Here is a 14,164-nt window from a genome sequence, read left to right as displayed (position 1 = left end):
CGTCTGGGTCAGGAGTTTATCCCGCTCCTGAATCGTCCGCTTTTTTTTTCAGCTTCCAGAAATGAGGGATGCAGGGAGGTTGTTCTTCCCGGGTAAAGAAGCTCTGCGGAACTGTCGTTTCCTGGAACCGGGTAGTTGGATCCCGGCGGAGCTCTGAGCGAGGACACCCCCGGGCAAGATGGCGGTCGGGCCTCGGACGCTGCCCCGGGTCCGGCAGAGCTCGAGGGTATTGGGCTGAGGCGGCGACAGCTTTGGCCCGGACCCGGAGCGCGGGGACCTCGAGCGGATAAAGATCTACAGCTTGCGGGTAGCGACTGGGAACAGGGTTGTGTGTTTTCCGGGTGGTGGAGGGACTTTGAAGGAGGTGGCCCTTTGGCCGGGTCCCTGCCTCCCCAAGTCGCAGGGCGGGTGCCAGGGGCTGGTTTTCGTGCTCAGGGAGGGTTTCTCCGTAGCCGTTTCCAACCCTTTTCAGCTCTGGGGCGATAGGCCTTTATAGACAGACCAATGCTGGGTGAAAAAGATTGGTTATTGTTGATGCCGAGGAAAGATGCTGGGCCTCAGGAGGCCCCCAAAGCAGAGTTCGAATCCTATTCACGCGCTATGTGACCTTGGGTGAGTTCCCTCACCTCTTCGAGCCTCGACTTGTTCCTCTGTAAAATGGAGTCATTAGCTTATTCGCTCGTTTCACAGAGGGAGCTGTGTAATACAGCTGTTGGTACCTGATACTCAGCTCTCTTAGTAGAGGCAACTGGCGTTAATGATTTAAATAAAAAAATTTTGGTCGTAATTTGACTCTAACAACCTAATGGGCAGCTTTGCACGCTCATTTTTTTTTTTTTCTTCTTTTCTGTTCTGTGAGTCGGGAAGTCTCTGGTCTTGTCTGTTTCACTTAAATAATTGCTTTGGAGTTAGACGTGGCTTCAAATTCAGTAGCCGAGTGACCTCTCACAAGTCATGTCCCCTCTAGGTTTCATTTTCTCTATGTGGTGGTGGGGGGGCGGGTAATGATAACATACACCTAGATAGGCAGTGGCCTTCAATAAATGATAGCTGTTCTTATTAATAGCCTAAGTCCTATTGCCTGTTCTTTAAAAATTGGACCATTTGAGACCTTACAGGGCTGTTGAGAAGACAGAATTGAATAAATATCTGATACATGTCTGATACATGATCTGCCCTTAACAAAGAGTGGTGGTCATTGCACCTGCCTGCCCAGCTGTTCCCACCACAGGGGGAGAATCCTGTTGGGCTCAGGCAGCAGCTGGTATTTATGGCCCTTCACCTTTGAATGGTACCCTCCGGACTCTTTCATAATTCTCCATGAAATTGATCTCATCCAGGGAAGACTGATTTTGAGCAGATATCATGGGAATAAAGAAGTAGAGTCTGAGTCTTGTCTCTTAGTATTAAAATCTTGGCTCTGCCCTTCCCTGGCAGTCTGACACGGACTATGGGAGATACCAAGTGATCTCACAAGGTTGCTAGAAGGGACATGACATAGTGGTACTTAATCAACTTGTTTATCTTTTTGCTTTTTAAGTAATCTAGGTGTTACAGAGCAAACCAACCTCTTGGGTTTCTGATTTTTCCACCTAAAACATTGTTTCCCCAACTGGATTGTAAGTTTGTTCTTGGGGTTTGTTGTTGTTGTTGTTGTTGTAAGTCTGGATGATACAGGAAAGCCCAGTTACATGCTATCTGCTTTCAGATACTATTTGTTAATATTTTCCCACTTAATCACAGCATCCTGATGACCAAAGTGGGGTACAAGAAGTGCAAATGTTTCCGTTAATTCTTGTAGCACCCCTAGGACGTAGGTAGGTATTATGACCTCAGTTTACAGATAAGGAGTCCGAGACCTAGAGAGGACAAGTATTGTGGCCAAATGAGGTCGACTGAGAACTAAAAAGAACCAAGGGTGCTCTGTGTGATCCAAGACTGCTTCTGTGGCACGCAGCCTTTTCTTTCTTTGATTAAGTCAGAAGTTTGTGCAATATTTCCTTAGTTACTTCGAATACACACTTTAAAAACTTCATAATGTGTTTTGATTGATAACTGGTAGATTCTAGGCAGATAGAAGAGGCGAATAAGAAGGAATTAGGAAAACTGCAAAGTACAGCCTGTTACACGGTGTAAACAGAACCAGCATATAGCATTGCTGAGGGGATGTTAATCTCGAGGAAGAGATCTTATCCTGCAAGGCCGCTTGGGAAAAGTGAAAGTTTTGAGATGCTCTTTCAGGTAGTTTGTCAGTTTGCATATGAAAAGGCTCCCTCTTTCCACCTAACCCCCCCCCCCCAAATGTGGGAGACTCTGCCTGTTAAGGAAGAATCCTACCATAGCTTGAGTGCTATCTTCTGGAGCTTGAAGCCCTTAACCAATCTAAACAGGGCCATAGCCCGAGTGACAGGACTCGGGAATCTTAGCGCACCCAGGGATAGGACGAAATGTAATGGGGGAGGAATGTAAGGTCCCTCAGCACCTAGGCAGATGAGAGCCCCTACCACAGAGTTTAAGGAAAAGATTCTCGTGTCTCTACAAAGAACACATCAATTAGACTTACTGTGTAATCTGTCAGCACCTTGATAGGTATTTGACGTACATCATCTCATTAGATCCTCGTTAACCCCAACCAGTTGACGGATGAAGGCAGAAAGGGCCTGAGGCCTCTTCCTATGGTAGGTGCCTGGCAGAGCTGGAGACCAACCCCAGCAGCATGACCCCAAAGCCTGTGTGCCTCTCACAGTGCCATGCAGCCTCACGGCCTGCTCTCTGCAGAGAATTTGGAAAGTGGACTAGTTCAGGAAGCAGAACTGCCCGTTGTTCCTCCCCTTCCAAACAACCGCTTTCTCCATATTGCTTTTCATTTCTTAGGTGTAAACGTTTTTCATTTGCATTAAAAAAATACCACACATAATTTTCAACTGCTTCTCAACACTCCATTCCCCCCTGTTCGAGCTTAGTGGCATAAAGCGTGTACAGCTTCAGTTCAGCTTCTTTGGGATTGTTTTCAATCTATTCCCTTTGTTTTTATTTTTTTCTTTTATCGTTTATTGTCAGGTTGGTTTCCTTGTAACACCCAGTGCTCATCTCCACAAGTGCCCTCCTCCATGCCCATCACACCCCTTCCCCTCTCCCGCTCCCCCATCATCCCTCACTCAGTTTGTTCTTAGTATTCAAGAGTCTCTCATGGTTTACCTCCCTCCCTCTCCCCAACTATTTTCCCCCCTTCCCCTCCCTATGGTCCTCTGTTACGTTTCTCCTGTTAGACCTATGAGTGAAAACATATGATATCTGTCCTCCGCCTGACTTATTTCGCTTAGCATGACACCCTCGAGTTCCATCCACGTTGCTACAAATGGCCAGATTTCATTCTTTCTCATTGCCATGTAGTACTCCATTGTGTATATAAACCACATCTTCTTGATCCATTCATCAGGTGATGGACATTTAGGCTCTTTCTATGATTTGGCTATTGTTGAAAGTGCTGCTAGGAACATTGGGGCACACAGTCTATTCCCTTTAAACTGGAGGACTGGGAGGTGGGGACAGTATAACATTTAAATCAGACATTAAGGGGCACCTGGGTGTCTCAGTCAGTTGAGTGTCCGACTTTGGCTCAGGTCATGACCTCACAGCTAGTGGGTTTGAGCCCTGTGTCAGGCTCTGTGCTGACAGCTCAGAGCCTGGAGCCTGCTTCGGATTCTGTGTCCCCCCCTCTTTCTGTCCCTCCCCTGCTCATGCTTTGTCTCTCAAAAATGAATAAACATTAAAAAAATTAAATCAGACCTTAAGTAAAAATGAGAATACTAGTGTTTTAAACCAGAGGCACTTTTTATTACTTTTATTCAGTGCAGAAGATATAGGATTCCCTGCCTGTAAAACTTAACCCTGGATCTGGACTTTTTTCCTTCTGCTTTTGCCAGGAAAGACAATCTCCTCTGAAGCCAGATGCTGCCCTCGGCAGAGTGAGTGCTATGCAACATCACTAATGATTACCTGGCGTTTCTGTGTCACAGGCAGGTCCTCAGGTGAGCTATTCAGACTTGCTCTGGACAGAGACCAGTGGTTCCAAACACCACTACCTTTTCCTCCCCTGCCTTCTTGCCCTCCCTCCTGTGACCAAGTGGGCTTTGGTCCTTTGTTTTGACAGTTACCGATGAGAGACCCACATGTTGTTGAACAGATGTGAATCCGTGTTGAAAAGGGACCACAGAGCCCCTCAGGATGTTGACGTGGAAGGAGCCTCGAATGAGCTTTTTATTCCTGATGATCTTTTCATGTGGGCACTGTTTTGAGGGAGATAACACAGTAAAGGGATGGTTTTCCAGAAGTCTGGATTTCTGAGTAATCTGTTGCAGTAATTTTTGTCAGCTGGGCTGCTTACATATTAGGGACAGGATAACAAAGTTTGAGGCCTCCAAAGAAATCATCTCAGTGTGGGAGGCGCCCTGGACCCATGTTGTGTGCTCTGGGCTGATAGCCAAAGCCACATCTTTGGGAAAAGACAGTTACTGGTGATTTAGATAAACATGTAATGGACAATTTAGACCCTCTGTCCAAGACATGCCGAATCTGCTCCTAAGTCCTCATCAGCCCTTGGCAAGATGGGAAGAGAAAGGACAGCAGAGTAAGCTATACATAAAACCGAATGCGTTCAACCTTAACGGCTTGTTTTGCATTTTAGGCTCACGAACGTTTGGCTTTATTAGAGTTAAAATGGCCCTTCCCCCCCTCCCCCAAAAAAACTAAGGGCTTCCTTTCTGCTGGGCACAAAGTAGGTATCAGTAAATGATTGTTGAGTGAACAGATCAATGAAATAATGGTGACGGTAAATGTTTGATTTTATTTTTCCTTCCAGTCTGTACTTGGCAAAGTAAATTTGACTGCTCAGCATTAGACTCCTCCAGAAAATTCAAATACCTAGGAACCTTTGACCTAGAGGCTGCCTGGTTTGAATTAGAGCTTTATACATGGAACCAGCTCATGCTTTGTTCATCTATTAAACGACTGCAGAGCCCACACCCGATGGCAGATGCTGCGGCCTTTCTCTTAAGAAGATGTCATTATTTAATGCAGGAGAAAGCATCGCCGGTCTAGATGAGGTGCCTGCACAGAGCTGATAGGAAGTTGGGACTTGTGCCAGCAGAGCTCTTAGCCTTTTGGAGGGAACCAAGGGGTCCTGAGCAGCTCGGCTGCCACCGCCCTTGACTCGTGAGCCCCTTCCTGTGTGTGCTTTTCCTGAATGATCTATGTGAGCCACTCGCCGTTTTCCTTGCAGGGTTGGTGCAGGTTTGCAAACATGTTCACCGTTTCTCAGACCTCGAGAGCATGGTTCATCGATAGAGCCCGGCAGGCCCGGGAGGAGAGGCTGGTGCAGAGGGAGCGGGAGCGGGCAGCCGTCGAGGTCCAGGCCCACGTCCGGAGTTTCCTGTGTCGGAGGCGACTGCGGAGCGAGATCCGGTGGGTGCTGCGAACTACTCAGCAAGTCCGCTGCTCCCAGCTCATAGCAAGAAAACGCAGTGTTCTCTCCTCCCATTCTTGAAAAGCCTTCCAGCTGCTGCCAGCTCCTGATTTAAAATGTCTTTTCCCCCTTCCCCTCCCCCTCCCAGGAGAGAGATCGACGAGTTTTTTAAAGCAGATGACGCAGAGTTCAGTAAAAGAAGCGCACTTTGTATTTTTAAGATTGCCAGGAAACTGCTGTTCGTGTTCAGAATTAAAGAGGATAATGAGGTAAAATAATAATAGCAAACACCGTGCTTACCCATCTGCCAGGTCTTTTGAAAGTATTTTGCAAATGCTAATTCTTTTAATTCTTACAGCAACTCTACCAGATAGATTCTGTTACCACCACATCCTGCCCTTTTTGTTTTCTCGGGAGGTGTTTTGTGGGGACTATACCCAGTGCTAATTCGAAATTTCAGAAGCTTTCCTGATTGTTTATACGTTGACCTTGACAAGCACTTCTGACTCATATGCAGACAGGAGTAAGACAGCTTGGGTAACTGAGTGGAAGAAGCCACTTATGGGAGAAAACGTAACAAATCATAATAAATAGTGGTGCCCGAGTGGCTCAGTCGGTTGAGCATCTGTCTTTGGCTCAGGTCGTGATCCCACAGTTTATGGGTTTGAACCCTGCTTTCGGCTCTGTGCTGACAGCTCAGAGCCTAGAACCTGCTTTAGATTCTGTGTCTCCTCTCTCTGCCCCTCCCCTGCTCATGCTCTCTTGTGCGCGTGCGCGCGCTCTCCCCCTCTCTCTCAAAAATAAACATTAAAAGAAAAAGAAGTCATAATCAGTAAGTGACAGGAGGTGGTGGTGATAGGGAATGAGGACATCAGAGGCAGTGAAGGGGTGTGTGGCATGGCCACTCTAGGGGTTGGCCACTCCTGGGCTCTAGCCAGTGGTGGACTGCTACTGTGATTTTTGAAAAGAGGTGCTGGAGATCCTTGTGCTTGGTTTTGTAAAATGTGTAAAACTTGGTAGCTAATTCGAAATTTCTTTTAAATCCCGTAAGCCAAACAAAATGTGCTGGTTGCACTTTTGGGATTAGAATGATCTGCCTAGATACAGTTCCAGGAAGTAGCGCATTGTCTGTATTGGTCCTGACGATCCTGCCCTCCCAGGGGCTGGGCGTTCGTAACTGCCAAGTGTCTCATTGTGCCAGACCCCTCTTCCAGGCAGTGGGGCCCCAGAAGGAAACGAGATGGGCAGGGTCTCCAAACCTATGGAACATGTAGTCCGGAGAGAGACAGGACTACACAGGCATGGAGATGAGGACAGGCAGGTGCCGTGAGGTGACCCCTGTTGACGGAAGAGACTGTAGTCCAGAAGGCTGAGGTGGCTGCCCTGGGCCGTAGCACTTTTGAGGGTGGGTCAGTTTCCACTTTCCTTTCTTTTGCGTTTCAATTTACAAGTGATGGTATGACAGGTTGTGGGGGAAACGTCCCTGTTGGTGGTGGCCACCCAGCGAGCGTGACCCCGGGGAGCTGCTAGCTGCAAGAGCACAGGCTCGGATTGCCAAGGTGGATTGTGTTTTTTCCAAAGGTGCCCTAGGCTAAAACTCATATGTAGGGCTCATTTAGCCTGCGGGCTGCCAGTCTGACCCCCGTTCCCACACCTGTAAGGGGGAGTTGAGTGTGAGTACACACGAGTCACCTGGCCTACGTGAGTGCCTGCACGCGCCAGGGGCCTGCGGGATGCCTGCTGCTTCCCCGGTTGGCTGGGGCATGCAGAAATGTGTGACCACCTCCCCCACCCCGCTTCTTTGCAGAGATTTGAGAAGTTGTGTCGCTGTATCCAGAGCAGCATGGATGCTGAGAATGAACCCAAGGTAAGCAAGACGGGGGCTGGGAAGTCTCCCACAGGCTCGCAGGCTGATCTCTTTGGTTCTGAAAGCTCCTGCCTAATGTTACAATTTTGTTAGGTAGGACTTTGCGTACGTGTACACACACACACCTGCCTTCAGGTAATGAATCGGAAACATGAACACAGAGCAGTGGGGCTTCTTAGTCTTTTCATCATCCAAGGACTGTGTTCTCCTCCGCCCTCTTACTCAGGATGGCGAATTCCCTTACAGGCTATTTTATCTCTAAGTTTGCTGTTAAAATAAGTCCTGCTCGCTGCTTATTCACCTGTTCATCCCCACTGCTTTCTCCAGCGCTGGACCTGTGAACGGGGCCCATCCCAGTAGCTACGACATACGTAACTTGGTCCCTGTAACGGCCAGTTACATTCCTTTTTCTCCCGCTTGTAGGTGTGGTATGTGTCCCTGGCTCTTTCCAAGGATCTCACCCTCCTGTGGATTAAACAGATCAAGCACATTCTTTGGCACTGCTGTGAGTTTCTTGAGCAGCTCAAGGTAAAAGCAAAACAAGAACCTGTAAATATATCCTTTTCATTGTAAATATATTCCCTCTCCTTGGAGGCCTTTAGGGTATATTTTGAGACTCCTCAAGATTCCTTCATAGGTTATTTCTTTGCAAGTTTATCAGAGTCTAATAAAGAATGATTGGAGCCCCTGTTCTAGGAGAGAGCAAGCTAGATTATCAGTACGAGCCCTTCTCTCACGTATTACATTTTGAACATCGGCTTGTGCTCACCACAGTCTTGATGCCCAGGAATCTGTTGTCTGTCTTTTTATTCTTCTGCTATAATGGATAATTATTGTTTATATTATTATACTGGTCAGGCTTCTTGTTACAAGTGCAGAAACCCAGGGCACCTGGGTGGCTCAGGCAGTTAAGCGTCTGACTTCAACTCAGGTCATGATCTTGTGGTTCATAGGTTCATGCCCTGCATTGAGCTCTGTGCTGACAGCTCAGAGCCTGGAGCCTGCTTCTGATTCTGTGTCTCCCTCTCTCTCCGCCCCTCCCCAACTTGGTGCTCAATCTGTCTCTCTCAAAAATATACAAACATAAAAAAAAGTTTTTTAAATAAAATAAAAAACAAGGGCAGAAACCCAACATGAGAGAAGCTCATAATACATACAAGCCAAGCAAGAAAGAGTATTTTTTTCATGTTTATTTTGGCGGGGGGCGGGTAGAGGCAGAGGGAGGGGGACAGAGGATCTAAAGTGAGTTCTGCGCCGACAGCAGAGAGCTACATGGGGCTGGAACTCCCGAACTGAACCATGAGATTGTGACCCGAGCGGAAGTTGGACGCTCAACCAACCAAGCCACCCAGGTGCCCTGAGGATATTTTTCATAGCATATTCTCTGTAATGGGGCAGCCAGGAATGATCAGAGCCAGGAACTTCTGGGATTCTCCCTCTCATCCTTTCTCTCCTCCCTGCTCCCTTTTGGGATCACTTTGTTCTCTCCTCTTGTAATCACAGTAGCCAGCCATTCTGGCCCCACATCCTCACTCTTTCTTGACCAAAGCGAAAAGGGAGGCCTCCCCCACTAGTTTAGAAATCAGAGAGAATTCCTAAAGGCCCAGCCTCAACCTCGAACTGGTCACAGTAGCAAGAGGGGGGAGGTACTGCCACTGGCCCTCTGGTCCTGTGCCCACCCTTGTGTTATGAGCAGGTGGGCAGGGTGTGAGTGGTTACAGACAGTGGACATTTTCACTTTGCACGTTGGGAGAGAGGTTTCAGGGACAGAGTCTTGACTCAGGAGGTGAGGAAAGGAGATGTCCCCAGAGCCCCAGCCTCTCTAGCCATCTCTCTCAAGGCGCTTGTGAATGACACTCCTGGCCTTGACCCGGCAGTGGGCATGAGTTATGGTTACAGTAATAAACTGGTATTTCATAGAGTTACCTGCACGTCAGGCACTGCTTTTAGTGCTTTGCATACATTAATCCGTTCATTTTTAACAACCGCCCTATGAGGAAAGCAATGTTACCACCCCAAGTCAACAGCAGAGGAAACTGAGGCACAGAGAGGGTAAGCAGCTTGCCCTAAATCACACATCTAGCAAGTGGTAAAGCAGGGCGTCTGGGCCCAGCGTGGCTGTCACGTTCAATTGCATTTCTGCTCTGCTGCCCCAATGAACTCCTGTCCGTACACACACATCCCCGCACACAGCCCGCCAGCGCCAGCCAGCTTGCCTTCCAAGAACTCTCCTTCTCCATTCCCGAGAGTGTTTCAGGTTCCGTGTTCCGGGGTTCATGAGCCAGTGTCCCTGTCCCTGAACTCCCAGAGTGGTCCTTCCCCAAGAGTAAGGGAACTGGGCCAGTCCCGACTGGCTGACCGGCTGAGCGCGTGCAGGCAGGTTGTGAATGGCCGCTCGGCGCTGGGACTCGCGTCTTCAGCTTCGTCTCTCTGTTGCTTCCAGCCTGAAATCTTACAGGACTCCAAACTCATCACGCTGCACCTCACGATGCTCGTCACCTTCACAGACACGTCAACATGGAAGATTCTCCGCGGAAAAGGTCTGTGGGGCTGGCTTCAAAATCTCTCCCAAGTAGCATTTGCATAGAGACCTTGGGGACCTCTTCGCCTTTTTAAGAAGCATTTTTGCTGCCCTAGCCTCAGGGAGGGCCCTGAAACCATATTGACGAAGACGACCTTGGCACTTCTGTCAGATAGCATTGTAACATCCAGAATACGTTCAGGGTTGTGTGTTACATTTAAAGGTGTGGTCCTTCTGAGCTCAGCTTTTCAAACTCCGATAGCACCCCAGCCTCCAAGTGATAATACTCAAGCCTGTCATTCGTGTCACAAACATTGGGCAGCAGATAATTCTACTTTGTCCATAAGATTTGCATCCTGAAACCGCCTCCTTCCCCGGATGCCATCCTGAGCCTTCCGTGTTTTGTACATTTGCTTTGTCCATCCACTCAGCAAATAGCCTTCTCCGTGCCTCACACTGAGCAGGCAGTGGAGATACAGAGAAGGCCGCTGCCCTCAGGGGGCCACAGGTACCAAATGACGCCTGTGTGCCCGCCTGTCCCCCCAGAACTGGAGAGTCCGGTGAGGGAGACAGGCACTAAAGGGAAGTCCCATGCATGTGACTCTATGTGAATATAGGAAGGACTTACTTGTGAACACACACATGTCCTGACAGTTGTGAAATGTAGCACATGGAAGGAAAACTACAGAGAAACAAGAACGTTGAGCGGATCAGGGAGGCCCTGCCTCGCTGTGTCTGGGGCTCAGGCTCTCCTGCAGAAGTGATGTCCGTGCAAAGAGCAGGAGGAAGAGTTGGGGCTCACAGAGCCAAGAGGGGTACTTTTGAGAAAAGAGGCAGCTGTAGGTGCAAAGGCTCCTGGCCAGAGAAGACGGGTTATTTTAAGGTGTGGACTGTTGTGGCGGCAGAGGGGGTGGAGGCATTTAAAGCTTGGTGAGTTCCGGCCTTGAGTTCCAGGGCGCTTGTATCCCCATGGGGAGAGGAGGCCACAGAGAGGAGAGCAAAGGGTGCCAGGGCTTGGAGGGAGTTAGGAAAGGTGTGACAGGTGCTCAGAGTCCAGGGAAAATCATAGGACCCATCACCTAAGAGGTGGCACTTGAGCTAGACCTTCCAGGAGAGAGAATTCTGGAGCTCAGCCTCTCCTGCTCTGGTACCAGGCTGAAGGGGAGTAGGAAGACAAGTCGCAGAAGTGCAGCCTTGGCCTGGGGAGTGCTCTAAGCAGTTCACAGTCAGGCCAGAGCCTTTTTTCTCACACTGTGTTCTTCATTTAGGGGAGAGTCTTCGACCAGCCATGAACCACATCTGTGCAAACATAATGGGACATCTCAACCAGCATGGATTCTATCCTGTGCTGCAGGTTCGTGAGCTCGTCCCTCAGCACGTGACCCCTGTCTGCAGTACCTGAACTTGAATGTTCACAGCTGATTTCAGCACACCCGGTGCCCTCTTCACAGAAGCCTTTTTGCAGCTTAAGGCTCAGCGTCCTGTCCCCCCCCCCCCCCCCCCCCCCCCCCCCCCCCCCCCCCCCCCCCCGCCGCCTTGAGTCGCTCTCGTGGTCTGTGTCTAGGGAGGACAGTGGCGCCGGGGTCCCTTTGTTGTGCGGCCTCTTTGGCTACAGGCATCCCCAGCCACCTGACATTTAAAGTCGAGAAGGAGGCCTCAGGGCTTGGTTCCCTCAGGTTCCTTCCTGGGTGAGGTCCAGAGTTACCTTTCTTGCTACGTCCTCAAACAACCTTCTGTCCATACACCCCCAGGGAATTGCCAGAACTTGAATCCCAGTTTCAAAGCCCTTTGGAATTCTCGTTTGGAGGTAGCATTGATTGAGCCCTTCCCTCTGCCCGGTGCTGAGATGGGCTCCTTCCCGCTCGGGTTTCCTCTTCTCACACACACCCTGGGAGGCGGCATGACAGCCGAAGGCGGTACCACTGGCTACACGGCTCCGTGAGGAATCTTCTGGACGCCAGAACATAGGAGTAGCACACACATGAAATTTTAAGTCTGGTAGTCTTTTTATTGGCTGTAAACTTGTTTGACTGTTTCTTATTTTAAAAATTTAAGCACAATGTAGAGAGACAGTGGTATGATGCAGGAGGAACCTGTTGCTTTGCTCTCTCTTCATTTCTGGCAAACATTCTAAATACAGTAGTTGTTGTTTTAATCTGAAGCACTCATTTTACTTCTGTGCTGCTTTTTTTTTTAATATTTTTAATGTTTTATTTATTTTTGAAAAAGAGAGGCAGCATGAACAGGGGAGGGTCAGAGAGAAAGGGAGACACAGAATCCGAAGACAGGTTCCAGGCTCTGAGCTGTCAGCACAGAGCCCGATATGGGGCTCAAACCCACAAACTGTAAATCATGACCTGAGCCTAAGCCAGTCGCCCAACTGACTGAGCCACCCAGGCGCCCCTCTGTGCTGCTTTTTCACATACAAGTGACTGTGGGTGGGCATTGGCCCCTGACCAGTGAAAATGTTCTTTTTCAGATGTTGTTAACCCGTGGCCTGGCAAGACCCCGACCTTGTCTGTCCAAAGGCACTTTAACTGCAACCTTTTCTCTCGCACTGCGGTAAGTAACTCAGTCCAGCTGAGGGGCGGGCGTGCTTCGGGAAACTTCCTCCTCACTTCACCTTCCTCCTGTTCCTCATGTTAGGCGTGGGTTTGCCTGTTCTGTTCCTTCACAGATGGGGTGCATCTGTGGCAGCTCTGTGCCCCTGCATTTTTTTGCATCGTGATTTGAAGGAAGCTTTTCGAAGTGCACTGCTTCTATTGCGCCAGGGACCCAAAACTAAAACATTTTTCCTTTTGAGCTTTTAATTGATAAGATAAAGAGAGCCCATCAAGCTGGAGGCCCAGTGAAAAGCAGAGCAGAGGGCGGAGGGAGTGGTGTTGTGAACCTGGGTTTAAAATGTTAGGATCTAGGGGGCTTTGGTGGCTCAGTTGGTTCAGTGTCTGACTATTGGTTTTGGCTCAGGTCATGATCTCACAGGTTAGTGAGTTCGAGCCTCGCTCCGGACTCTGCTGATGGCACGCAGCCCGCTTGGGACTCTATCTCTCTCTCTCTTTCTCTTTCTCTCTCTCTGTTTCTCTCTTTCTGTCTCTCCCCTGCACCCCCGCTCACGCTCCTTCTCAAAAACAAATAAATAAACTTAAAATAAATACAATACAATACAATACAATGTTAGAATCTGGAGGCCCCAAGAGGTCATGCTGTTTGCCATCACTTTGATTGCAGATACTAAATTCATAAGGAGCTAAATACTTCCATATAGTGATTGTGCCTGTAGTTCTGAGAATCACCAAGTGCACAAAGCTGTGTCTGTTAAAGAGTTCAGAACATTCTTAAACTGCTTGTCTGCTGAGAGGAGCCCAGACTCAGGGGAGATGTTAATAAGGTAATTTGATCAGCTTAATCCCCAAGATAGTAACAGCTTGGGGCAGAGGGAGTGTTGTGGTCAGACCGGCGACATCGAGCTCCCTGCTCTGCCCCCCTTGCTAATCCACAGGGCACCTTAACCACAGAAAGCTCTCAACGAGTCCGAGGTCTGAGAACCTTTGGGCTTGTTTCATCCGATGTTGGCCCGAACACATCTGAACATGGAGTACCTTCCCCTCATTTTTCACTGGTGGAGCGTGTCTGTGGGTAGCCGCGGACTCCTTCCTTGTGGATTACCAGGTTAGCAAACAATGGTCTAGAAGGGTATCGGCTGGCAGACTTTTTCTGTAAGGAGCCAGCAAATACATAGTTTCGCTCCTGTGGTCCACATGGTGTCTGTCACAACCCCCCTGTTATGGCACAAAGCACTAGAGACAGTATGTACGCAGATGAGAGGGGCTGTGTTTCAATAAAACCGGGTTTGCAAAAATAGGCAAGGGGCAGAATTTGGCCTGTGAGGCATATTTTGTCACTCCTGGTCTAGACTGCTTTCTGCTAACCATTAGCCACTGGGGATTGTTTAAATAGACATATATTAAAATTAAGGATTCAGTTCCTTGGGTGGCTCAGTTGGTTGAGCATCTGACCCTTGATTTCTGCTCAGATCATGATCGCAGAGTCACGGGATCCAGCTCCGCGTCGGGCCCCACGTGAGGTGTGGAGCCTGCTTAAAGTTCTCTCCCTCTGCCCCTTGCTCACATTCTCTCTTTCTCCCCTCCTCTTTAAAAATAAAAATAAAATTAAAAACAAAAAATTCAGTTTTTCACTTCCATTAGCCACATTTCAAGTGCTTTGGGACCACATAGTGACTGAGCAGTGACAGCCTTATTGGACCACACAAAGAGGAGGCATTTCCACCATCACGGAAAGGTCTATTGGACAA

The 14,164-nt window shown here is 48.8% G+C and overlaps 1 protein-coding gene across 3 annotated transcripts in view; it reads left to right on the top strand.

Annotated features, from left to right (window-relative positions):
* The first annotated feature begins 157 nt into the window (after nucleotides 1-157).
* UBE3B (ubiquitin protein ligase E3B) overlaps nucleotides 158-14,164 on the top strand; it is a 54,037-nt gene continuing 40,030 nt past the window's right edge. For 2 of the 3 annotated variants that reach the window (XM_029921256.1, XM_029921254.1), the window contains exons 1-9: nucleotides 158-307; nucleotides 3,927-4,031; nucleotides 5,282-5,463; nucleotides 5,613-5,733; nucleotides 7,272-7,331; nucleotides 7,755-7,859; nucleotides 9,775-9,871; nucleotides 11,121-11,206; nucleotides 12,332-12,414. In XM_029921256.1, the coding sequence (XP_029777116.1) occupies nucleotides 5,303-5,463; nucleotides 5,613-5,733; nucleotides 7,272-7,331; nucleotides 7,755-7,859; nucleotides 9,775-9,871; nucleotides 11,121-11,206; nucleotides 12,332-12,414 (713 nt within the window). In that variant the 5' untranslated portion in view covers nucleotides 158-307; nucleotides 3,927-4,031; nucleotides 5,282-5,302. The other variant, XM_029921255.1, reaches the window with a different exon arrangement.

Source organism: Suricata suricatta, chromosome 14 (assembly GCF_006229205.1).
Source record: "Suricata suricatta isolate VVHF042 chromosome 14, meerkat_22Aug2017_6uvM2_HiC, whole genome shotgun sequence".
NCBI classification, from domain to species: domain Eukaryota; kingdom Metazoa; phylum Chordata; class Mammalia; order Carnivora; family Herpestidae; genus Suricata; species Suricata suricatta.
The sequence above is the reverse complement of the archived record's forward strand: the minus strand, read 5'-3'. Positions and strand labels throughout refer to the sequence as shown.